Source organism: Vulpes vulpes, chromosome 6 (assembly GCF_048418805.1).
Source record: "Vulpes vulpes isolate BD-2025 chromosome 6, VulVul3, whole genome shotgun sequence".
In the NCBI taxonomy this organism is placed as follows: Eukaryota; Metazoa; Chordata; class Mammalia; order Carnivora; family Canidae; genus Vulpes; species Vulpes vulpes.
Genome location: NC_132785.1, coordinates 16,455,929 through 16,483,550, shown reverse-complemented (window position 1 = coordinate 16,483,550; position 27,622 = coordinate 16,455,929). Strand labels below are relative to the sequence as shown.

The following is a 27,622-nucleotide window of genomic DNA, read 5'->3' as shown; positions in this document are numbered from 1 at the left end:
ACCTACCCCCTCAGAGAACTCTGTTGGAACTCAGGCTTCCTCTAGCAGCCAACTCCACCTCTGTCCTGCACAAGAAAGGACAAATCTACATTTCCACTTACATTTTCTCATTGAGCCTGTTTCTTTTGCCATATGAAAGATTTTAAGCTACTTTAAAAAAAGCATTATATCTCTCTTTCGTCTATTTTCTAGAATCCAAAGACTCAGCTCCTGGAATCACTTGTCAAATACCATTATTTCCAGAATCTCCCATCATCTTGATCGTTTTGTTCCTTTATGTATTTTAATATTTACTCTTCCATGTAACCTAGTTTTCAGAACAATATTTCAAGTAGGGTCTGCTTGGAACATAATACTATTATTTCCCATGATAAGCAAACTCTATATAAATCTATTAATGTAATCTGGGACACCTGACTGGCTCAGTGGTTGAGCCTCTGCCTTTGGCTCAGGGCATGATCCTGGTCCAGGGACCGAGTCCCACATCGGGCTCCCTGTGAGGAACCTGCTTCTCCCTCTGTCTAGTCTCTGCTTCTCTCTGTGTCTCTCAGGAATAAATAAATATTAAAAAAATAAATCTATTAATGTAATCTAACCTTGTTTTAATGTTTTTAGCAGCTGCTCAATCACTGCTTGTTCATATTGCGCTTGTCATCAAGCAAAATCCTTACAACCTACTCCTAGGTCTATGTCATTCTGTATTTGAAATAATTATTTCCCCAATCAAAATCTCAAATTTAAGTACAGTTGAAATCCATACACTAATGAAAGATATTATTTTGGCACAGATTTATCACTGGTATACTCTGAGTAACTATAATATTAAGTCAGTTTTTCTGACAAGTTATTTTATTTATTTTTTGCATACTGAAAACTAGAGGACTATCATCTAAAAGGGTAAGACCTAAATAGATGGCTAAAATATTAGTTTAATAGGGGTGGTGGAAGGGGAGGAGGGCGGGGGATGGGGGTGAATGGGTGACGGGTACTGAGGGGGGCACTTGATGGGATGAGCACTGGGTGTTATTCTGTATGTTGGCAAATTGAACACCAATAAAAAAATAAATTATTAAAAAAAATAAAATATTAGTTTAATATTGAAACTAGATTTGAGGGAATTTAGAAGATGAAAAGGGGGTCTCGGTATGAGATTAAACTCTCTTAGCAACAGAATAGTAGGTGAAAGGAATAGGTTGATTTTTTCCCTGCCCTATGTGAAATACTGCCTAGCCTCCTCAGAAATATAAGCTGATACTTCTACCCACATATGTCTTCATCCATTTAAAATTCTCTAAATTCATGAGAATTAAAATTGAATGAGCTAAATGTTTGAAAGATACCTTAATCAAAAAAGTATACCACATACTGAGCACAAGCTTACTGCAATGCTGAATATTTTTATATACACAATTTCATTAAACTCCCATGAAAATCCTCAAGTAGTTTGGTATCATTAATCTTCATTTACAGGTAAAATGTAAAATCACGTACTGTGGTGTCAATGAGTCCAAAACTTAAATATCAGCTCTGTGACTTACTAGCTCAATGACTGTAGACAAGTTACTTCATGACTCTGAAGCTAGTATTTGTAATCTTCCTTGTGTATAAAATGGGAACACAAAAATTATTTCATAGGGTTCTTGTAGATATTACACCAATTAATGCAGGTCATTATACAAGGTGCCTGTGTGTAAGTGTTCCAATTATAATCAAGTTCTAAAGAGAAGGATTCTAATCTTCACATTCTCAACCATTTCTTCCCCTTTACCTCAATACTTAGTAGAGAAATAACATATCATCTTGGTGTTATCGAAATGTAAATTACTCTCAGTATGCTTAAATTTATAGATTTCTTTTCCTCATGTTGAGATTTCAAAATGTTCAGTATATGAGGAGTTAGCTTTTTCTTTAAAAAAAAAATCATTCTCTTTCCGAGTTTAGGAGACCCTCTCAATCATTTTTGATGGTTGAAGAAAGAGAAAGGCATCACAAAGATTTTCTCCAAGAATAATAAGGGAGAGAACTTATCTCTGTCAACTCAGGTAAAGGAAAATCAGACCATATGTCACCCAATTTAATTGAGTCTATTAAACATATTATAATTTCCCATAATACTATCTAGGTTTACTGAAATTGAGGAACCCTGTCTTAGATGTTCAAGGCAGGCTAGGGAAACTGATAATATACTTTTGAGAGTAATTTGCTTATTATCTTACACAAAGGGAGAACATAATAAATGTTTGTTTCTATTAAATATGTGTTTTGTTTTCCTTGTACAAGAATGACGCTATTCCTCTCTGTTCCATAGAGCCACAGTGGAACAATGACAAGCTAGGAAGTATTACAGTCAAAAGATTTTCTTAGGTTTTTCAAACATTTAATATGTACTTTTCTGAAAAGTATTAAGGTGAAACAACTAACTTTTTAAAAATTCTAAATTCAGCCATAAGATTACTTAAAGTATACTCCCTTATGCAACTTAAAACTCTTTTCTTCTCTCCTCCACCTCATCCCTCCCCACCACAACGTAAGCTGCTTATTAAAAAACTAAAACAGGGCAGCCCCAGTGGCTTAGCGGTTTAGCGCCACCTTCAACCCAGGGCGTGATCCTGCTTCTCCCTCTGCCTGTGCCTCTGCCTCTCTCTCTCTGTGTCTTTCATGAATAAATAAATAAAATCTTAACAAAAACAAAAAACAAAACTAAGGCAAGTAGATCCTCTGGACTAGAAGAAAAGGACAGTAGACAATCAGTGATGATGTCATTATTGTACAGGAATTTGTAAAACTGAGGATAATTAAGGCTTGTTGAAAAGTAAGACTAGGAAAGTTTAGGATATTCTTAACAGTTTATAAACCCTGAAAGTTCTAAAGTGTATGATGGTAGTCAAATTCCACTTTCATTATCTATGAATAAGAACATGACAGTCTTTTAAAAGCTGAATCAAAATGAGGAGAAAAGCCCGTCCAGGGTTAAACACTAATTTATGCAATCCCTGGTTTCGACAAGAGTCCTGTCAATGTCAAGCAGCAGGTACGCTGACAGCAGGGTGGGCTGAACAGCTTTGTGTCAGAGCTAGGACGGAAGTCACCAATTTATGAAGGCTGCTACAAACAGTACTTCAAAAGTGTGAAGAAAAATGGTTTTGCATAAAGAAAGTGATGGAAATTTTTATAACTTTGCAGGCAATACTATTAGCTTGAAGGAACACAGCTCTTTCATTTTGTGGGAAAAACTCACTTACTTAAAAAGATTTATGGATTTTTATTTTACGCCTGCATTTTAAGAATCCTAATAGAGAAGTTCATTATACTAGCAACATTATAATAGAAAAGAAAGTTTTAAAAGGAAATATAAAAGAAAAAGGAATTAATTTAAAGAAAAGGATGGTGCAAAGAAGCAGTTTGGATTTCCCTGTAAGAGAGATAATTTGGGATGGATACCCAACTCTTGATTTGAAAGTTCCAATCAGCAACTGCTGATGTTGCAGTCCGGGGCCAACAAACATTACTTTGAAGAGATGGACAATAACGGAAGCTGCTCTTTCCAAAGCTTTGAAGGAAAACTAAAGAAGTGGTGCCAACAGTAATTAAGGACCTATCTGCCAAGCATTTCAATTATTTAGTGACTGAACAAAATGTTTACTGAGCAGCTACTATGATCTTTTCAATGACCCTATCAAATTGCATATTTTTTATTACTATTTTTCAGAAGAGAAAACAAAAGTGAGGTTAACAAAGGTTATATATCTTGCCCAGGTTATGTTGGTCTCTCAGCACATCCCAGTGGATGCAGAGGCTGACAGAATTAGATTGATCATGTGAAACCTCTTCGAGATTTATATAAATAGATCAAAATCAAGTGCTTTCCACCTCACTTGCATTTTAAACACATCAGGAAATTAATAAAGTAGATATAATAACATTTGGGTGCTACCATTCTTATTGTAAAACACAAATTATCCATAATGTTATCTACTCTGAAGGACTCAACTGAGGGAACAAACAGCCCTGAGATGGCTACACTCTCCATAAACAGCTACTATACTTTAAATGAATTAATGGAAGTAAAGAGCTTAGACTAATGTTGGCTGCAAAATTAAGTGTTCAATAAAGTGCACTATTATTACTACTTCACAAGTGTAAAGTTCTATTCTTTATAATGCCACATAAAGCATAAACAGTTTTTCTTCCACTGCTTTGAGTCGAGCAATTTGACTATATTATCCTAGTGATTTTGAGAGGCTGAAAACCTAACACACAATGCTAAATGAGCCTTTAGGAGGCACTTTACATTTCCAAAGTGATTCTTACAGTTATTGGTGTTAATAACCGATATAATATAAAAAGAGGCTAAGAAATCCAGTCACAATTAGCAACATGTTCATTTTTCTTCCAATGAAGAAAGAAACCCAGAAGCAATCTTCTTTACTGGGGCAAATCTTACCAGCTTCCCAAATATAGTAATTGTCTTTGTAAAATTCATTTGAGTTAACGTTCCCCATCTTGCTATCTACAGATAAGGAGTATTAACTCCCCAGAGAACATGACTACTGAGAAGGAAAGTATAACAAAGCAGTAAAATGTACCAATACAAACTATTACATGTTCCAAGATATTTATCCTCAGAAGCTTAGATTAACACAAATAATTCTGTTGTATACTTAATTGTAAATGTTCTAACTTTACCTAAGAATTGATAACTATATAATACATTTTAAACAAGAGATATTCCCTAATTTCATAATTTGATAAACCTCATAGTATTATGCTTCTCTGTTTGTTTCAGTGTTATCACATTCAGAAGCATAAACTTTCAGACAGACTATTTTTCTAAGCTGTCTCTGGTCTCAGTGAGAGACCAAATGTTGTTTAGACCCTTTTAGAAACTTTATCAATACTGTCGTGTGGTATGTCCATTAAGAGTTATCTTCTTCAATGCCAGAATAAGAGCATTCCATGATAATTGATAAATTAACTCTATGATCATGAAGAGCATATGTTCTTAACAGGATTACCTAATTTCTTATTTGGATTTTGTTTTATAGCTAGTAGGGAACAACTCTTTATAAGTGTTAAGAAAAAATTTAGAAGAGCATTGAAAAAAAAATTCCTCATTTAATAGTGTTAGGAAAATCTCTCTCCATGAATGAGTCAGTAATAGATAGGTCAACAGATAGATGAGGTCTCATGAGATTTAAGTTTTATTTTTTTTTTTAATTTCCTACCTTATTTTGTTCTCTAATCGAACAATTTAGTAACTATCACAGCTTTCTAAACATTGGTATCTTTCATGTGCTTCCGTGCATGGTCACACACACACACAATGGGTCTTAGAATGTTCAAGTACCTAATTAACATTTCTATCTATCTACTATATCACTCAGTACGTGGTATGAAGTTGTAAAGAAGCTCCCAAACTTTGGTAATATTCCTAGGATTATATTAATGTTAATGGTTTAGGCATAAGTGCCCACCCTCACAGAACATTTTCTGGGACTGAATTATGCTGAAGCTGTAGGGCAATAATATAGTCATTATGTAGACTTTCAAATATCAGGTTCCTAGTGAGGCCCTCTACTGAAGACTGGCTAGGGGTTAACTATTAGTTTCTGTTTAATAAACACGGAAAATTCTTCCCATTTGTACATCCATTTAAACTTTTCTTGTAGCTACTAAAAGACTTGAAACTGAGAATGAATTCTCACAGTATGTTTTCCACATGATTTCTACTAAGGGTTGAAAACTTTTGCTGTGAAAATACATTCTTGGTCAATTCCATCTGCCATGTTCCTGGGCATTTCCTAAATCCTTACTTTTCTCTTCAAAATTCCTCTCCTATTCTTGACCTCATTTACTTTCAACTGATGACCTGCTTTTACTTCACAGAAAAAAAAGAGTTCATTAGAATTATTTAGCTTCCTTCCATGAAACCCAACAATTTAACCTCACCACACCTATGTTTACTTCTTTCTCCTCCTCTCGCTAGTGTTCCTCACATACTCAAAGTCACATGTGACTGTGCCCCACTTTCTTATCATGGCCTGGGTTTTTAAAAATCTTTACTCCTATTTTCACAACCTCTCCTTCTCTCTTTGCTTCACTATGCCTTTGACGTAAATAGGCTTGAGTTTTTACCCTGAGTTCTTTTACTCTTTATTTTCATCCTCTATACTTTTCATCTTCACAACCAAGATCTTAAAAGTAGCCTACACTTCATTTTCTTATTTCACAAGAAACCATAAGTTGCGATACACATGCAGCATTCCACTGGAAATGCATTCTATAGTTGCCAATCACCTATTGATTGCCAAACCCAACAGGTACTTTTCAGTTCTTATCTTTCTTGATGTTTCCAGCATTAGATATGGATTCAGCACCCATACCTGCTGTCCTCTCTGGCTACAGCTTCTCAGTGCCCCTTCCCACCCCTTAACTGTGAAATTCCCCCAAAGTCTGATCCCATTCCTTGGCTTTCTCTTTTTGCATACTTGCTCTAGGCAGGCTCATCTATACTCTTTACCTTTGCCTAAACTCTGATGACTCCAACATCCTTACCACTCGCCTTAACTCTTATACCTGGTCTACATGCTCTCTTTCTGAAACCCATTTTCTATACTAGGGCAATAATTTCTCTCTTTCTAAAAGATTTTATTTATTTGAGGGGGGGGGGTGAGGGGGAAGTCTGACAAGGGGCTTGATCCCAGGACCCTGGAGATCATGACCTGAGCTGAAGGCAGATGCTTAACCGACTGAGCCACTAGGGCAATTATCTCTTAAAGCAAAGATCACATCGTGACATTCTAGTGCACACAGTGTTTCAGTCTTTTCATCCCTATTGTGAGGGATGAAATTCAAACTTCTTAGCATAACCCACCTTCCTCTCCACACTTTGACCCCACCTGCCTATGCAGTCTCATCTACTGACATTTACTACACCCATCTATACTGTTGCCAAATATACCTCGTTCTACCATGCCCTCTAGAATTTCCCTGACTTCTCTCTTTCCTCCCTTTTCCCCCAAACCTAAGTCCTAACTAACTGCCCTTCCAGACTTTCAAGACTCACATTAAACTTCAGTCATCCAGATTTAACAAATATTTAATTGAGGGTGCCTTATTTTTCAGTGCTGTTCTGAACGCCCAAGTATTAGCTGAGACAGAGTTCTGTTCTCACACTGATTTCACTTAGGAGTTGGAGGCAGGAACAAGATATGCAGAAAATAAAGCAGGGCAAAGGGGTTAGAGAGTTTGTGTGATGGCTCACTGCTGCTTTTGAATAGGATGGTCAGAGAAGATATTGATTCTTCCATGAGCCAGTTCCCGACTCAGTTAGGTATTCTGTGCTCTGTTCATGATAAAGAGATGTTGGTTTATTTGCTGGGCTCCTCTGCTAGTCTGTGACTCCTTGAGAGCAGAGATTGCTCATCTATGCATTTCCATTTTCTAGCACATAATCATTATAAGGAAATGTGTCCAGCACTGTTCTGGGTGGAGAGATAAAGCCACATAATAAGTGCTCAAAAAAGGATTTTTGGAATAGACTGATATATACTTGAAATGATAATAGGAAAACCTCAAATATAAAATTTCACTTTATATTTAATATTTTAAAAATATATCAAATACTAAAAAGGGATGAAGAGTCAAACAAAATATAACTATATAGTAACATATTTCTGAAACCATGAATGGTAAGTACAGATTAAAGAAACATTTCATAGGAAAAATTTATTTTGCTCTGCATATGAAAGCACTTGGAAAAGACTAGATTCTGAAGATGTGTAAGCATTTTGGGAACAGTATAACTAAGGGAGAATATTGCAAGGAATTGGGAAATAGGTTGTATGGATAGAGTGAGAGCAGGTGATAAGACTTTGTTTAGTTGTGGGGGTATTTCATTTACTAATGATAGACAGGAACAAGTTTAAGGCTCACAGTATTTTATCATGAAAAACCATTGAAGGAAAAGGCAAAATTAAAATTGAAAGGTGATATTTTATCTCATCTTTCTCCTCCCATATTTTCATATCTTTTTGCAAATTTTGAGGTTTTTTTTAAAGACTAAAATTCCTGAGTTATGAACAACTTTCTTCTTACTATTTTATTTTCCTTGTTTTTACTTTTTCAAGTTAAAAATGTAATACAAAATTACAGAGTTTATAAAATCGAAAAAAGTATGTATACACATACTTAAGAGTGTACATAATTCTACTACGCTAAACCACTCAGTATATTCTCATTCAAATCTATACATTACTTTCATTCAGTCATCATAAGTATTTCCCATGATATTACAGCCTTCATAATGATTTTTCAACACAGCTGTGAAATACTTCATCTAGGAGTTGGGAGATCACTTATTTTAACATTCTCTTATTGTTAGGCATTTAGGTAACTTCTAGTTTTTACTATTATCACAATGCTCCAATCATCTCTCAGAAATTAGCTTATTTCCTTTGTTCTTTCCCTAGAAGAGATTAACTGTTGGATTATTGATTTAAAGGGTATGAACACTTTTAAGATTTAGTAAAATCAGAAGGGCCACATCAATTTACACTGCCATCATCAAAGTATGAGTACTCACATCCCTGCACCTTTGCCAGCATGAGCATTATCTAATTTTTTCCCATTAACTTATACATTTAACACTGCACTTAATTGTTTCAATTTGTATTTGAATACTACTAGAGTTCAATATTTCTCTCTCATTTTTAGTAATGAAAGATGACACTGCTACTTCAGCAAGAAACCATATTGAGCGTAAGTCAACGGTTCAAGGCTGTAAAAATAAAATAAAATAAAATAATAAAATAAAATAAAATAAAATAAAATAAATAAAATAAAATAAATCTGTAAGTTAATCTAATCATGGCATGATTAACTGTTATTGTGCTCCATGATAATTAGGCATTAATGGCAAGCAGTTCACGGCTATTATTACTATTATTTACACATAGCCAGATCAAGCATTCTGAGATTATGAGGAGGGCTGGACCAAGTAGATATATAAGGTCTTTTTTATGCCCTCAAAGAGCCTTTGATCTGGAACCAGATGTGATCCAGACGCAAGTTCTCTTTCTTCCTTAGCTCCACATAGCCTCCATAAATCAAGCACCCAATAAAGATTACAGGCATTATAAATGTAGTTTGGCTGAAGGTGGGCTAGAACTTACTTTGGTGGGAAGCAAAGATGGCCTCGTCAGATATAACTCAAAGACTGGCCAAAGAAATGCCTATTAAATCCCTTGTTTCGTCTCTCTAAGATTATTTCTCAAGCTAAGGATCTTGGTTTTCAGAGAGACACCTGAAGAACTTTTAAATTCTGAACTATTTCAATCTCCTTTCCCATAGAGGAAAAAAAAGGACTAGAGGCACAATCATATTCCCATTTTCCCAGTCAACCTTATTAACTCATGCAGGAGTGATCTGGATACAGGATTTAAAGGACCTCCCTCTGCCAAAAACCTTTCTTCTCAACACTATCTGAACGTCCCATGCATTAGATTTCTTGACATTTCTAAGCACATAATTCTGAGAAGATTAAAGGAGAAAGGTTGGCATGTGAAGGGTAAGAGGGGGTAGGAGTAATCCACACTTCACTGTGAAATTAATTTAACTAGACTGGTTTTATATTCTTAGAATACTTAACTCTGAAGCATGCAGAAGAATAAGAAATTCTAATATGGGGATGACATAAGGACAAGCAAAAGGAATTAAGTCATTTTGAGTTGCTTTAAAAATAATATAGCTGAGGACACTATACTATACAAGAATAGGGAAGAAGGCCACGCTTTTAATAAAAATGTAGGTTTCTATACACCTTGTGAGTTTACAAAGCACATTTCCATTGATCATATTAATCCTCACAGCAACCCTGTACTGAAACTGAGACCCAGAGATAGTAAGTAACTTACCCAAAGTCACATAGGTAGTAAGTGGTAGAGCCGGGACTCGACCCAGGTCTTCTGATTCCTCCTGTGCATTTCCAGCTCCCCTGGAGCTGAAGCAGGGGCAAAAAGGGAGGTGGAAGTAATTTGCCCAAGACCAGCCTTGCCCTCTCCCGTTCTTTTAAAGGCCAAGCAGAGCAGACATTTAACTGTTGCAGTGACCCTTTTCCATCAATTCCCTTGGGATGCAGCACACAGAATCTGAAAATGTGTCTCAGCCTTGGACTTAAAAATGGCAATAAGTAGTAAACGATGTCAGAAGCAACTTTGGCAGTACTTTGCCACTGATGCGAAATTTACTGGAATTTCAAAGTGTAGTAAATCTCACTTCAGAAAGTAAAACTTATTTCTATAATTGAAATTATTTAAAGCAGTTTGTTTGAAATTTTTTGTGTAGCAGTTTCAGTCAAACCTTTTAAACTATACCGATATAAAAACTATTTTAAAAAATACTTAAGAACCAAGATGTCAATTCTACATTTAACCTACTCTATGGGTGTTTTTTTCTAACTTAATGATTTTCCCTCAGTGATTATTTTCACTAAAGCCATTATAATCATTAGAATGGACAGAATATTCAGTCTTTTATAGCCAATTTTAAGCATTTTCAACAAATTATTAGGAAAATTATATTCTTGAGATGTAAATCTTATGTTCATTTCTAAATTATATCTAAAATGTTTTTAATGTAGCCTTTTATAATTAATTTTCTATGACAAAATTTAGAGTTTCCAGTCTCCAGTTTCTTGAAGAGTTTCTTAGGGAATTATATATTTTAATTTCTCATCTCAATTACTTACGTTTCTAGTAAGTTTTAAACACATTTAGTGAGAAATTTTTCTCTTCTTTGCTTATTTCCTAAAAATGCAAGGATACAATTTAAATCAACTGGGCATATAATCAACTTTTCACCACTTCTAGATCTTTCTGTACTCAGCTCCAGTACATCTCAGTCTCTAACAGTCTTTGTGTTTATGAGAACTACTATCAGTAGGGCTAGGTGTTAAGTAAGCATCAATTATAATCAGGGATTATGAAAGATCAATCAGGAAAACCAATTTATTTGTGCACAAATCTTTTAGAGGCTTTTTGAACTTGAAAAGATGCTCTATTTAACCAGACTTCATTTGAGGATTAATCCTGTCTGAGGTGGAACAAATCCAACCTAATAGTTAAAAGTTATGTGAAACCTTTAAGATGAATAAAAGGCAAATATTCAGATAAAAACAAAAGAGGAAGAGAACAAGGAGGAGGAATCTGGATAAGGAGGGAGAGGAAAAGGAGAGAAGGGGAACAAAAGAAGAGAAAAAAATATTTACCTAGAATAAACAAAAAACTTCAAGTAAGTACTAATACTCTCAAGCTTTTGATATGGCTCCCTTTTCCCTTTGCTTTAAGACTTCAATTTCATATTTTAAAAATCTAATTGTCTAACATTGTTTTACATACTCATGGTCAAATTCAGAAATTCCCAATGATAATAAGACTTACATTATCTGATCACTTTATGAGATAAACAAAAAATTAGTGTACTTTTCTCCATGTTATTTTCAGCCTTATTTACATAAGTCTTTTCAAGATAAAATTATTATTATATTCTCCTAAATCATTCATTCAATCGTACCAAAAATGGTTGCCAACATTAAAAAAAGGAACACGAGCCCACGAATTTTAAAATTTGAATCATATAGAAACAGAATTAAACTGACTTCTAATATCTTACTTTGTATAGTAAGTTCTTGGTTGAGCAGGACCAAGAGGGCTTACCCTAATTTCTTAATTACATGCCCTGGGGAAAAATGAGCATATTTCAGGCAAGCTAAAAATGCCAATAAAAGGTCACTAAAAAGTTACCACTGGTTTTGAAAAGTCAACATCAGACTTCCCCACTTTCTTCCTTCATTACTGGCCTTTGTTTACCATGCATAACAAAATTGTATTCAAGAACCACACCAACAACGGTTCCCAGACTTGAACCATCTCAGTCTGATGGAGGCCTTATTAATATTTATAAAGTGGCTTCTGGAAGGAAAGAAATATATCTTCGGCTTCTCTTATATTCTTTTAATCCCTTGGGTATATAGGACAATCTATTTTCTAAAGTAGCTTTGCTACAAAAAGCATTTGAAGAATATTTATTGAAAAACTATCCTATTTAAAACTGTTATGCTTGGGCTTGATGTCTGACAAAGGACTCTTCAGTAATAAAGGTGACCACCAGAACTACATAAATCATTCAACACATAATTTCTGACCTCCTTCCACTGTTCTAGTTATCAAGCCAGTTCATGTGCTCACTTAAAATTCTAATCCCCTCAAGCTCTAAAAGAGCTAGTACTTACAGTATATATCTACATCTTATTTATAGAGTTCCTATGCACTCCCACTAACTATTATCCAACCATAAATTCTGCCCTTGTTTATAATTATAAGTGCCTGGAAAGGGCAGGTTTCTTAAAATAAGAATTTTCCCCCCTCCAGATCACTCAAGTGAGCTCTGGAATTATATCCAAGATTATCAATTCATCTCACTTAACTGCTGTTACCAGGAAAACAAGAACAGGGGATCAAGAGCAGTTAAGTATAAGAGCTTACTTATTTTCCAGGAGGCTTTAACAAGCTTTTAACTAATTAAAACAATATTATTCAAGAGCTTTAGAACACAACAATGTATTAGTAAAAGAGCATTATAAATGTTGAAACAAAACTGAATTTTTGGTCTTTCGGATTCTCCATCACTTAAAAATGTTCACTTATCCAATGGAATTAACTTGCTTTGAAACTTTCTTTTGAAATGTCATCTTAACAAAAAAAGGGATTTCACATTTTGCCTTAGACTAGTTTATTGGAAAATAACAAATACAAAATCCAAATAAATGGTGAAAATACCTTACTGTTGGAACATGTAAAGATCATGTGGGTTATTAGGTGAGAATTACAAAGACAGTAATATTATAAAAGCTGATGGTAGTCTTCACAAATGACAATTTCTAAAAGTTAACGCATAGAAGTTTTCACAATTAGAGTTAAGTTAAAATAAAATTTAAAAACCAGTGAGTTATATATAATTCTATGTAAGATAAGATCTTAATTTTATTTTTATGTAATAAAATACTGTTACTAATGGCATAAGTACTTAGAAGGGACATAAAATTTCAGGAACATATTCTGTCCTTTATTCAAAGAAAGGTTAAGAATCTTAGAATGTGTTTGAGGACAAACTGTCTTTTATATATTTAGTCTCTATTTGTAACATAAAAATAGAATATTATGTTATAAATAAGAAGTTTAGAACAGCTAAAACCATATAATTAAAGATAAATCTTCATCCTATCTTAAAGCTGGAAAATTTGAAAACTAGAAAGAAGGTGACAAGACAGCTAAGATCTTTTCCAGAATATATCCTAATATCCTATAGGCTTTCTATAATAGACAAAAAAAAAAAAAAAAAAAAAAGAATTCCATGAGCAAATAAGTTTGTGAAGCAATATACACTACTTCTCTCTCTTAGAGATTAAAATATGTATCACTGATGTGAATGTTCAATAGCAATTTCTAAATAAAAATAATCAAAAATAAAAGCACTCAAAGCAAATGAACATAAGCTCATAGATCTAATAAGTGATTTCAGCAAGGTTGCAGGATAACTATAAGTCACTATCGAAGGAAATTACAGAAGACCCAAAAAGATAGAGAAAAACATAATAAAATAAAATAAAATACTTAGTCTTGAGAAGTCCCATAATAAAAAAGCGCACTTATTTTTTTTTAAGCCAGCATTTTCCAAATTTATTTAATCTGAGAGCAGAACTAATGTTCTCAGAACACACTTCAGAAAACTCTGAGCTAGATGGACCAGGCATTAAAAAGTATGCACAAAAAAATTAATGATTTTTGTATTCTTATGGTGGTCTAAGATGCTTAATTAGAGCCTCTTCAGTTATGTTTACTCTTAATAAACTACATGGATTTTCTTTTTTATGGCAAACAAAATGTACTCACTGTTGTAGTATTTCCTTTCCCTTCTGAATGGAGCTTTCAGTCAATGACAGGTGCTAGGGGAGTTATTTCAAGCCAATGTGTAAAACTCTTGCTAGTAGTTCCCAAGTTTAATGGATTTGGAAGCTCTATAACAAAGAGTATTTCTCACAAGGAGACATATCAACTCCACTCTTTCCTAGAGATGTGATAGTGAAACCTATTGCTCATGATTCTAGAGTAAACAGTCCAGGTCTAATAAAGTTCAGAAAATTAAGATCAGTAGGAAGGGTAGTCCATGTACATCAAGAGATAATATCTTCTGAAGGTACCAAAAAAGAAAAAAGAAAAAAAAAAGCCAGGTGGATACGAAGCTGTTTTGGAAATAGAGTGATAACAGAGAGAGATGTCTAATAAACAAGATAACCATGTAAAATTAAAAAAGAGAACGGACAACTCACAACTGACTATATATAGTATGCCATCAAATATATATCCTAAATCCCCTCATAGCCCATCACCATCAAGGATCACAAACATTGACTTCGAAGGAGGAAAAATGTGCTGTGGGGGCTCCATCTGAAAGCAAATAAAGTCTATGGTGCAATGAGCAACATTATTTTTCTGCTTTTTTAGATGCAGATGGAAAAGGGTCAGAAATTTACTAGAAACTAAAATAGAGCTATGTGTATCTTTTTAATTCAAGGATGCCTCTTCAGATTTATAAGTCTTCAAAATATACTGAATATGAGTGTCTAGTCAAGGCACATGTCCAATACAAGAGTAAGATCTTTGGGAACAGAGAAATAAAACAAAACAAAAATATTCCTCAGATTCATTTATTTTATTACTTTACTTCCTGTGCAGTGAGTATATTAGCAAGTCTTGTATTGTAAAAGAATGGTAAAATTCAGTGCAGTTTGAATTGCAGTTTTAAAAGTCCTGGTAAGTAAAATAAATGAAAAAAACAAAAATTTACTTTTAAAAGAAAACAAGGCTTGAGCCTACTGAATCAAAAAGGTCAAAGGGAAAAATAAGTTCACCTGACAATCCCAGCACCCTTCATTTGCAGGTCTCACTCATGATGCCTCCTTAAGACTACTTTGAAGGAAAAAGTAAATCATGTAATATTCAGCATAAACCTAAAGCATCATAATTTAATTCCCAATTAACCAACATCATAATTCAAGGCTCCACACTTTAGGTTGCTATTAATAAAGGTGAGACTTAGAAGATAAAAGATTAACATAATATCTATTAGTATTCATTTATACAAAAAGAAAATGCTGCAGATTTTTCCAACTTGATTCTTAATGTTGATATTCAAATAATTTAAGGCTTGAATTATTTTATGAATTGTAATTAAAGTTAGAAACAAATCTGAGTAGTATGTCTATTCTAACTGTAAAAAGACAGAAAGCATCTTAGGTAATACCCTGACATGTTGCTTTGCTTCAGAAGTTATTTCATCTTCAGAAAAAGTAACATGAAATAAAAATATAATCTGTACATTCACTGCTCAGTAAAGAACAACTCAGATTACCCAGAAACCTTTTAAAGATGTTTTTATATATAGTTCCTTTGAGTAGATTACAATATATTATCAAACAGCAAAATTCAAACAATACTTTTTGTACAGGTTCTTAAAATTATTATCTAGCATATTATTCTTTTACTATTAATTTACGTAGTGAAATAAAATGTTTCTGTTGAATAATATAGCAGGGTCAAAACTAGATGTCAGTATTTTCATAATAATCTGTCAGGTTTGGCTATCACAAACGAAATATGGGCTTCAAAGGGTAGATACCAACAGTATTAAATTGACATATCCATGCATATGGCATGCATTTATGAATGAATAATCTCTCCCTCTATGTGAGCAGCTTTCATATATCCAGTAAAATCCTTCTGTATATTCTACAACCTTTGATGGGAATTGTGGAAGGCTGGGTAATTGATGAAGAAATAAAGAATATCAAATACAACCAAGCTTCATTAAATTGAAGCTTGAAGATGTTGCATGGAATCCCCAAATTCCATCACCTGTGATTTGAAAATTATGTTCTTAAATGGAGCCAAGCCAGCTGTACAGTTTTATCTGCTTAACTCTGTTAATACTGCAACAAAACAGAACAACATGAGTACCGCCCATATGACAATGTTTGAAAGAAAGTTTCTGGAAATATGCATGGTGGAAGAAAATATATTTCAGTCTTTCAGTGACCTTGATCAGCTTGTACTTTTAGTGCAGAAATTTAAGTATGGTAAATTGTACCCATTAATTTATTTAAGAATTTATCAGCAAGAATGAAAAACCTCTGGACTATGATCAAATATGGGCTTGTACTTTTTATTAGATACTAATTGGCAGAACTTCACTGTTACATAATTCTAATTTTCCTTTGAAGTTAATGATTTCTATAACAATTGTCCTCTTTTTAATATCTATTATGATCTTTTGATATCAAATACAAACTAGTTATAGCCTAACTTTATCACTACATCATTAAAATTACTAACATGACCTTGTTCTAATACGTTTAGGATCTATTTTAACTCATTAATTTATGTATCCTAACTCTCAATCTCCTTCCTCATTAAATAGGTTAGAGTTTTTTGGTTATATGTTTCTTTTTAATATTTTTATTAGTGGTAGAATAATTTATAGTTTTTTGTGAACATCATTTGACTTTAAAAAGATAACTTTCAAATGTGTATCCCAGGATGTCATTATAAAATATTTGTGCAAAGTTACTTTGAAAGTAAAACTTGAGATTGATAGTTCTTTTTGTAAAGTATACAAAACCTGAAAAAATATATATCATAATTATTTTAAAAAGAACCAAAAAATAAATTTTACTTTTAAAATAGATAAATAGATAAGAACTTTAAAAATAGATAAAATTCATTAGGTCATACCTTTTCCTTCCACATTAATTTCATCTTCAAACTAAGGTGGAATAAAATAAAGACCTAAACATTATTTAAATTACAACTTCAGTAAATAAGACTTTTCCACTTGTATTTTACCTTAAAGCTTCAAGAAGAAAGAATAAAGACCCTCATGAGATATTTTAGTTTGTTTCACATAACTGGACCTATAACTTTCTTCTAACTTTATGCAGTATGCAGGGATTTTTGTGTGTTTTATGCATTAACATATACCCTTCACCTAGAATAGTGCCTGGCACCTAATAGGTGTACAATGAATATTTGCTGAGTAGATGAATACAGAAAAATATTTAAAACAGGATGATTATTTAAAAGGTAATTAACAATCCATCTGTCCAGAATCAATGCCCAAGATGGTGTGTATGTTAAGGCCTTAGAACTAAACATTATCTACATAATTACAATTAATTTCATTGGAACAACAGCTGAACAAGCTCTTTTCCTGATATTAAAAAGTACTATGAATTTATAAAAAAAGGTTTAGAAACCACCAAGTTCTAAAACATTTCTTGGGATATAAAAGCCTCCATAGAATCCAGGTCATAAAAATACTTGGAAAATCAAGACTTGACAAGTGTCTCTCCAGGCTTAGGAAAGCAATTCAAAAGCAACTACACTTTAAAAACACAAAAGGTCTGTCTAAGCAGCAGTGCCAGGGTATTTTACAGTAACTCCAAATTGCCTGTGGCATCTTTTTACTGGTTTCCCGGTATTAGTTTTAGAGTTAAAAGGAACCAATTTGGAAAGGGCCTGCAGGAACACAAAAAGCAGTTTTCTCTGCCCCCCAATGTTTTCTCATACAGTCATCAGAAATATAAGATAATGTTACACTTTTCTTCCTATATAATTTTACAAATAATATGAGACTCCCTAATGCTTCATTTACTTTGGAAAAATAAGGAAAATCGTACAATGTTTAAAGAACATTGCGGGAAACAGTAAGAGCAATTATCCAGTTAAGAGTAAGTTATGAACCCCATACTATGTGTGATAGTTGGAGAGTTCACCATAATAAAGTCACTAAAATTAAGAGAGAATATTTAATGACAGCTAAAAGAACCAGCTGAAGTCTAGCTAGAACAAAATAAATATTTAGTCTACAGAGCAAATAATTCCTAAACTTCACAAGAAAAATATTAACCTTTAGATTTAAAGTATTAAGTTGGTTTTTATTTTAATTTTCCATACAAGAGACTATTAACTTAGTCACTGTGTCTTTTAATATTTCATCCTTTTTATTCAATGATTTCTCCTTACGCCTTTAAGAGACCATACAGGCAACTGATTTCTACAAAAGCTTTTGATTTATATGCAGGCTTTTGGGTGGTTTTTCCTGCAAACTATTAGAAAAATCTTCAATGAGTGATCATTGCTACATTTAAGAAAACGAAGTTCTTCCAAAACCTTACACCAATAACAAACACCTTAATAAAAGATACAATATAATTTCACAATTAAAAATAGTGCAAGAGTGAAAAATTAAAAGTGACACAATCCATGGTGTGAGTGAACAACTGTACTAAGGCTTCTAAAAACTTCACTGTACCTTTGCAGCCCTTTAATTTTTCTAATGGGATTTATCAATTAGAGTTATCTTCTTATTCATCTGGTGAATATTTTGCTTTTGATTAATTTAAAATTTGTCACAATTCCAGTTACAAAAAGAGAAAGTGCTCATAGACTCTCAACATGGCTATTCTCAGAGGCCAAGACAATTCAACACTAACTCTACATTAAACGTATTGAGAACTGCATACATTCTTTTTCTTCAGGGGCTTTTTTATGCATATATGCACATATGCATTTTTTTAAAATGGAGATGAATGAAGATATGTTAAGCTGGTGGCTTCTGCATATCAAGGAGATGCTTCTGCAAACTAAGTCAATTATTCATGCAGAAAAGAAGAAAGAATGCTCTCATCCCCAATAACAATGTTCATGATCCAAAAATATTTGTTATATTAATGCAAAATCATAAAATATCAATAAGCACAGGAGAAAAAAATATCAGAATCACCAAAAGATTTAATGATTCTATCCTGCTTCTTTCTGTAAAATATTTCAATTATCTTATAAAAATTTTTTACATTGACTGCAAAAAAGTAAATCAGTAAAAAAATAGAATAAAGCATAGATGAATATTCACAAATGGGTAGAAAGAATATGAAAATATTGCTGTGGTTCAGAATCACTACATGGGCTGTGACAACTGATAAAACTATTGTCCAGCTAAGTTTACATAGACTTAAAATCAATGATAAAGCAATGAGGAATATTAAGGAGGAGAAAGGAAAAGTCACTGACTGTAGAAAGAAAATGATCACTCAGTACCAAACACCTTTGAATGAAAGAGCTACAGTGAGGAATGACAAATGTACTCATCAGTTATGGCCACCCTGAAACAGAAAAAGGAAGTAGAAAAGAAGTGAAGTAAGGAAACTAAATTTTTCTCTAGGGAGAAAAGAATAAAATCAATCTCATCAAATCCTCTTAAAAAAATTTAAAAACATAAAGGTAAAAATTCCATTTTGACTCTTCGACTGTAATAGTTTAAACACATTTGGGAGCACATTATGAACAGCAAACTAGGCTTCATCTTCTAGAAATACAGACTTAAAAATAATTACTTTTACCATCAAAATAAGATTAAGATGTATTAATGGAAAAAAGAATGTAAATATAGTCGCATGAAAGTCAGAAGGGGAAAGATATGTTACATCAAGTTTCTTCAAGAAAAGAAGGACATAAACTAAATATTGATGGTATTTCAGTCTTTCGGAGAAAAAGTGGCCAGACAATGAGAGTGAGGGAAAAGAGCTCTTAATTAAACATATGAACCATTAGTAATATACTATAAAATATGAAATGATAATTTATCTAGAAAATGATAGTTTTTCTAGAATAAAATGGTAAAGAATAAAGTTCCATGGCCCAATGCATAATTACTGGTACTAGGCTTTTTGTTATTTTATTTCTCTTGGAAAGGAGTGATGGAGGGGTAGATGACATTGAGGTGGTAAGAGAAAAATGTAAGAAGACCAAAACTAAACTAAAGCTAGCAAATGAGAAAACACTCTATACTTCAATGATAAGGCTATCATAATTTTAGAGTGTATTTTGCTATTTTAGAGAAATAGAAACCTATCAGACTTCTAATGCTAAGTATATTAACAGGTATCATAAATTGAGGAAAGGAAATAAAAAAACTATATGAAACTAATTTTAATATACCTTGCCCTCCTGTTTTTCCCTAAATATAACTGAGTATCTAAAGTCACCTAAGTCCTTTATAAAATGGACTCCCATGAGACCAATAGTTCTAAATTACATCAACAAAATTATCACAGAGCTTTGACATACATTGGCAACAAAATCAAATAATCGTTAAACAGAGATATTATAGTTAATACGTACATATACATATGCAGCATGACTTCATATGTAATTCAAAGTTCTTTTCTTAATCTGATATGTAAAGAATATACACATATCCAACAGAGATTTGAATTTGACAACTGCTGGACATAATTTAGTCAAATTTAAAGTAACAAATTGGGAAAGAACAAAATATGCATAAAAACTTGCAAACGTAAATAAGGGCACCTATTTCCAAAGCAAAATATAACAAAGCATTACACAAGAAAAGTTAATTCCAATGCATTCATTTTTATTGTAGCTCAATGTAATTAATTAGAATATTATGTTAAAAGTGGCCAGTTTTAAGCAAATTCAAAATATTTTTTCACACTGGCAAATCTTGTGTTGCTATGACTAATCGTTTAGAGCTATGTATTTTCTTCAAAATAACTTATGCCTCCGTACAGAATTTGGATCACGTACCCATGCCTCTGTCTGAATGGGCCTGATGTTGCTTAGTAGCACCTCTTCATAGTTTCCATAGTCAATGAATTTAACAACTGCTGTCATACCTGAAGAATGGAGAGCTTCAACTTCTGCTCGGTAAAACTGAGGAGATAAAAAGGAGTTTTCAATATGGCAATCGACATTGTCTACAAAGGGCAGTATTTGATAGAAACAAATACTCAAAGTGTTACAATATGCATTTTTTTGGAAGCTCAGTTTTCAGATTAATTTTTAGTGAGATATGTATATATTGTGAGATGATTACTGCAGTAAGTTTAGTTAATGTTCATCACCACACATAGTTACAAAACTTTTTTTCTATGCTGAAAACTCTTAAGATCTACTCTCTTAGTAACTTCAAGTAAGCAATATTTGAAAGGAAATTTTTAAGGGAATAATATTTTTAAGAAAGAAAAATTACCTTTAGATAATCATAAATTGGCTAAAAAAACGGGATAAATTCTCACCTCCATATGAGTTCTGACATACACTGAGCAGTAGTAAGATTTCAGGACAGAACTAAGAAGCTCAGTAGAGAAGAATATTCACATATTAATGGGTGTAAAAAGAACTAATGTTATGTCTTGTAGTTAGCCACTGAAGCCCTTTGAGAACATTAGTTACACAATTCTTACCTACTAATCAGAAAATGTAACTATGGAGCAATCTATGTAACAAATAGAAATATATGACAAAAATAAATCTCAAAGAAGGGGACTCACTGCCAGCCACCACGGGCAGCTGGCATGAAGTAGGAATAAACACATTAGTTATATCCAAGACTTGTAGGATTTGAGACATGGCAAGACCAGACACTTTTATTTTGTCAGTTTACCTAGTGTAATTTGGCTCTGGGAAACTAATTCACGTTAACAAACACACAAGGAATTGATTTACATAACAATAACAATCTTAATTTTTTTTTCTGTTAAGGTAACTAGGAATAGGTCAACTAACTATTTGGAGTACTTCTCTACTATATGTCAACCCGTTCAGGACCCAAATTACAGGTCTGAATGTTGCTTAGTGAAGATGAAATGAAAACGAAAACTATTTATTCTTAAGGAATACTTCCTTCAAACGAGGGTAGCTGGAGGCTCTTACTACAACAATATCTACTCTAAGAGTATCTCTTTTATAAGCTCACCAGAATCAGAAAAAGCTAAAAGTAACAAGAATTCTTATTATCTATAACCTTGTAAAATATGTTATCCTGAGTATAGTAGGAGAAAAAAATCTGTTTTTACTGATCAACTAGTATATGTAACATCACAAAGGTTATTAAGTTAATCCATAGTGTTTTCTTCCTAGGTCTGGATGCTGGTAAATTCAGAGACACCATGCTGGAATTTTTCTTTCCTTTTTTTTTTTTGGGGGGGGGGGGGTAGTTCTTGTATTAGAGTTCTTGATATACATTCACATCTATCCCTTCCTCCTTTATTTCTTAGCCTTACACTTCAGTGATCTGTGAATTACTGTGAGAATTTCTGGACCTATGCTTCAATTATAAGCTCCTCAGATAATTATATCAGTTCTGATAAGTTCAACAAATGAAAGTCATAATATAGCCTCGGAAAATAAAGAAGTTGACATCCTTTAAGAAGCTTAGAGTCTAATAAAAAACAGCCTGTGTAAAAAGAAATGACTTTTATATAATGTGGAGTATACTGTACTAATGGTGCAGTGATATGGTACTTAATAAGACTCAGGAGTTTGGGAAGAATTTGTTGGAACAGATGACAATGGATACAGCAGTCTTCAAGGATGAAGAAGGTTTAGCTAAGTAAAAAAACTGAGGAGGGTGTTCCACAGAAAGTTAATGAGACATAAAATATGGAGATGAGAGCAGAAAACTACAGTTTAGAATTAATTATGGCATGATATGAGAAGGGTCAACCAATAGGAAATTAGACAGGACAAGAAGGTAAGTGACAGAAGATAGAGGCTCTATATGCATGCTACAGGCTGTATTTGTTCCACAATGAAAGATTTTAACTAGGAAGAATGACATGGTATAAGATCAGGATCAGTAATAGTAGTCCCAATGACAAATTTAAGAGGAATAAGGTTTAAGGCAAGAAAACCATTTTGGAGGCTGTTATAGTATTCCAGTTGAGAGGGCAGAAAGAACTGAACTAAATCTAGCAGTCTAGAGAAGAAGGAGAATTTTCCCAAATTCTCAAATCTTTCTATGGAAATAAAGGTTGAGAAAAGGCAAGATAGTGTGAAGAATTTTTTAAATGTTAGATTATTCTAATGAGTTGATTATCTTCATAACAGCACTATAATGCAATTAAGATTACAGTTTCTTAACGACAGTTATAACTCATGTTTTTCTTAAATCTTTATCTTGGTTGGTCTCTGGTTAAAAAATAGGAAAGTTGACTATTCTTGACAAACATTTAAAAGCTATCTTACATTAGGTGTTTTCAGAAGATAACTAATCCTATCTCTTTCAGGGGGTAAATATTGTTTATTTGTTTAATGGTGCAATGTTTAGAGAGCCCCCAGTCCCTCACTCTAAAATGAACGTACACATTCAATTAAACTCAGAAGAGTCACCTTAGAAGATCATCCAATTCTAAGAATACTCTAAAAGCTCAAAACATTTTGGGAATTGTTAGGTACTCTCTTTCACAAACTATATGACATTATATTCAATATATTCAGAAAAGGCAACAGATGAATTTGGTATTATTGATCTTTTTGAGATAATTACACCTATAAGTAAAACTTTATTAATAATTTCATCAAGTGTTTGAAGAAATTAGGATAATAGCATATCCAGAATTATCTGATAGATCCCAAGTACCTGACACTTACCAACTACTCAATTATGGTTTTACTCAGTATTTGTTAAGGAACTCGTCTGTTAAGTCTAACATCTGAATATATATAGGTCTGTTATTATTCTCTGTTGCTTATTTGTTTCTCACTCATTTTCTCTATTTTTAACCAGGCTTCCAAATTTTTTTATAGGATACCAGACATCACAGATGAAATACTGAAGAGGTTTTAGAAAAAAAAAATTTTTTTTCCAAAAGGAAGATTATATTTTCTTTTGGCAGGCAGATGAAGTACAAACAGATATCCTTGAGCCTGTAAATGGTTGGTTGTAGGCTTTGTAATGGCTTGTATTAGTTTTGCACTTACTACTAGGGCATGATCCTTGAGGGATTTCAATGGAAAGCATGAGTCATAATACTAAGCCTTTCAAAAGTTAATGCACTTGGAAATCCTTTTACTTCCTCTGTTCATCAAGATCACCAACAATCAGACATTGTTCAATACAAAAAAAAAAAAAAAACATTTTTCCATTCTCAGCTTAATCAAACTTTCACAGAAGCATTTGACACAAGTACCCCTCTCCTTGCTGCTATTATCAAGGAACATCTAACACCCTGCTTATGCTTCATCATTCACTGAACACAGGAGGGCCTGGTTCCTGATTCCTGGCCCTCTCGTATCCTTTTAAAAGATCCAACCACATTCCCTAGCCTGAAATTCAGTTCCTTGAAAACTACAGTTAACTTTGTCTTCATCACTCCTTCTAGCCAAACTCTCATTGAGCATAGCCTTATTTTATCAACTGAAAACTACTCTACCTATGAAATACTTATTTCCAATATTTTTTCTTTAACTTGACCCTCACATCCAACCAGGTCTCTCACACTAGAACTCCTCTTTTTTAAAATTAAAAAAAATAAAAAAAAATAAAAATAAATAAATAAATAATTTTTTTATTATGATCTTGCTGATATCTCCAGTGCCCTACCACTCTCCTTTTTTTCTAATGTAAGTACCCACTTCAGAATTAACTAATTAACAGATCCCTCCCCTGCGGGAGAAGCAGGGCAGTAGGGCTGCAGAGGAAAACTAGACAGACATAACCCTGCCTTTAAGAAACTTAAAATTATGGTAGAGGATGGAGCTATCAACCCAAGAACCAACACTAAAAATACTGACAAACTGTAGCAAGTTCTGGAAATGGCCCCAACATCACTTCCTGGAGAAGCCTTCTTTGACTTGCCCCCAAGCCCCCAAGAACGAGAAGAGCTGGTAGAGGGGGAAACATGTGCAAAGTTCCTTCTCTCTGAGGCTCCCTCTTCCCTCTTCCCCTTCTTATTCTCTGTTGGGTCTTCTCCCTCTGATCCACTGTATTCCTTCTTGACCTTATCTTCTGTCTTTCCCTTCCCCTTTCCTCATGATTTTTTGCTTTCTTTTGTAGACAGCATATAATGCAGAACTAAAGAATGCTTAAATTACTGTCTTAATTATTATCATTTATTGTTAGCTAAATAATTAGCTTTTCTGTTCTGATTTCTTTTAAGTAGGCCAATTGTATATTTTCTTTAATTTAAATGAAATCCATAGAATTTAACTCTGTGCCACTCCACTCATTTTCTTCCTTGTGAATCGGCATAACTTTACTAGAAAGAAAAGCAAACACTGACAGTTGATGATAAATGAAGTAACTGATCAACTTCACTTCATCACCTTTAAATACTGCTCTGATATACAATCTAAAATTAGAACTTACCTAACCAAATTTTGAGACTGATTCTCCCTAAACATCCATAAAACATATTAAATATTTTACTTTTCCTTTTTTATAAATTACATATCTATGAACCTGCTCAAAGACCTTAAACATGTACGGCCATAGAACCAAAGTCCCAGTCCCAAGGCAATGGCCTTCTATGGCCTCGCTAGAATGCGACATTCAGTAATATTAGTATATGATAGCTTGACAGCATGCATACCTTGTTGTCTTCCCAATAAAGTGCAAAACATTCATCTCCAGGTTTCCACAATTTTGCATACTCCATAGGAATAGATGATTCTAGTACTTTTTCTGGTTTAATGGGCCCAGATCTTCTTTTGGGCCCACTGTTGTAAAATACTTTATCATCGTAAGGTGTAGCTGTGATGGGTCCTGCCGGCTTAATCGGTCCCACTCGCCTGCCCCTCAGTGGCATGTCTGTCTCTCCATTTGGAACACCAAGGAAACTATTAGTTCGGACAGGATTCTGGAAATCGGTATTTACATTAAAATGTTTTTCAATTTTTACACCACTGAAAGTTTCGTTACTTGTTCGTGGCTTCCTGTCATAAAAATGATCAGGATTTGCTGTTTGGTTTTCTCTTTTCCCACGTTTCTGGTTATTATAATCAGTGGATTCTTGAGCAAGTGGATTTTCCTTTGCCTCTGCATAGGATGGACCTTTGCCTGATCTGCTTTGCATAGAGTTATCCCTTTTTTTAAAAGCACCGTCGTGCTGAGAACTGAAAGGGTATGAAGGCTCTTTAGTTCTGTCGTATCTAGAGTAGGGTCTATCACACTTGATTCTGTCTTCAGCCCATGCTTCAGACCCTGAAGAAGTACTGGGTCTTTCGGAACCTCTGTTTCTAGGTAATCCACTGCCTTCTAAAACTGACTTTGAATTTTGGGTGTCTCTTTGAAAACGAGGAGGTTTCTCATTTCTTGGCTGTCTGGTATCATTTCGAGGAAGATGTCTTGGTTGATTGTTATCTTTTACTCCATTTTGCTCAGTATTTGACAATCTGTGTTGTCCCTGATGAAGCTGCTGTGGCTGTGATTTAGGTTCTGAAAAGTACAAGGGTATTATATACATATTAAAATGAAGACTCTGCAGTAATATCTAGTGATTTAAAGATATCTAAAAAATTATTAATACAAATCATCAAATTACTTATTTTAACATTTTCCACTACCTTCCCACCTCATTATCTTAATCCCCCTCTACTTCCTTAGAGTTCTGTTGTTTCTAATGTCCAGTTTTCCTGGTCAGCCGCGTTAGTAAAGTAAAGCAATGATATGAACCATGAGAAAATGAGGGATGATCCAAAAGGAATTTGTCTTTGTCCTTGGATGTTTGCATTCTTATAATATAGCTATCTACATGCGCTATTCTGGTCATTCATTTCCCAAGACATTAATGAAAAAGAATTGCAAACTGCTAAGATGCTGCTATAAAGCTGCTAAGTACAACCTTTGCCCAATTCCTGGAATCTTGTTTCAATTTAAATATGTATGCCTTCAATGTCAGTCAAGTTCTAGCCTTTGCAAAAATGTTACTCCTCTAACCTGCCTGGATCTGGAGTTGCTAAGTGTTTAGATTACAAATAGATACCTTACTACAGAAGATAATTAATAATTGCTTTTGACTTATCAAAGTAATTAAGAGGAGGTACCACTTGGAAATACAGAAAAAAGTATCAAAAATATTATTAAGCACAATAGTGCAGATAATGTTCAATTAGGAATCCAAAGCAGTGACAAAGATAACTTAATGATAACTTAATGGCTGTGTTTCATGTAGGGATTTTTGTTCTATTTCAATCTGTTAACTTGTCATTTACACTTTCTTCCTCCATTGTTTTATGTAGCATGTCTATAACCCTATCACCAAACATATTGACTGGTCTTTGGTGTACATGTCTTGTTTCTCTTGTCATACACAAGGGTCACGATATTTCTCAACAGTGGCACTACTGAGATTTTGGGTGAGACTGTTTCTTGCACTGCAAGAAAATTAACCTTTCTGTCATCCAGACACTAAATACCAAAGTATCTTCCCTAATCACTGGGACAACCAAAACAGTTTTCGTACATCTGCAAAAGGCACTGGAGGCAAAGGGTACCAGGTAAAATGTCTCAAGCAACAGGGATAAAGAGAAGACCTTTAAAAGTTCCTGAATGGCAAAATAAGTCACAGTCTAAAGACCAAGACTCAAAATGGCAAGAAACTTCTCAACAGAACCACTGGAAGCTAAAGCCAATCTAGGGGCTTTAAGTGTCTTTGAAATTAAAGGAAAATTATGTCCTAAGTACAATTCTATACCCAGCCAAATCA

General features: G+C 33.5%; 1 protein-coding gene across 14 annotated transcripts in view; it reads right to left on the bottom strand.

Moving 5' to 3' along the window:
* The window catches only part of TDRD3 (tudor domain containing 3), a 160,902-nt gene that overhangs the window by 14,512 nt on the left and 118,768 nt on the right, over positions 1-27,622 (bottom strand). For 7 of the 14 annotated variants that reach the window (XR_012001998.1, XM_072760667.1, XM_072760670.1 and 4 more), the window contains exons 11-12: positions 25,508-26,352; positions 20,721-20,846 (exon numbers count right to left, since the gene is read on the bottom strand). Coding sequence is in view for 10 of the 14 variants with exons in the window: in XM_072760667.1 (XP_072616768.1) it covers positions 20,721-20,846; positions 25,508-26,352 (971 nt within the window). In the remaining 4 variants the exon portion in view is untranslated. Of the gene's footprint in view, positions 1-9,914; positions 10,806-20,720; positions 20,847-25,507; positions 26,353-27,622 lie in introns of all 14 variants that reach the window. The other 7 variants (XR_012001995.1, XM_072760665.1, XM_072760662.1 and 4 more) reach the window with 2 other exon arrangements.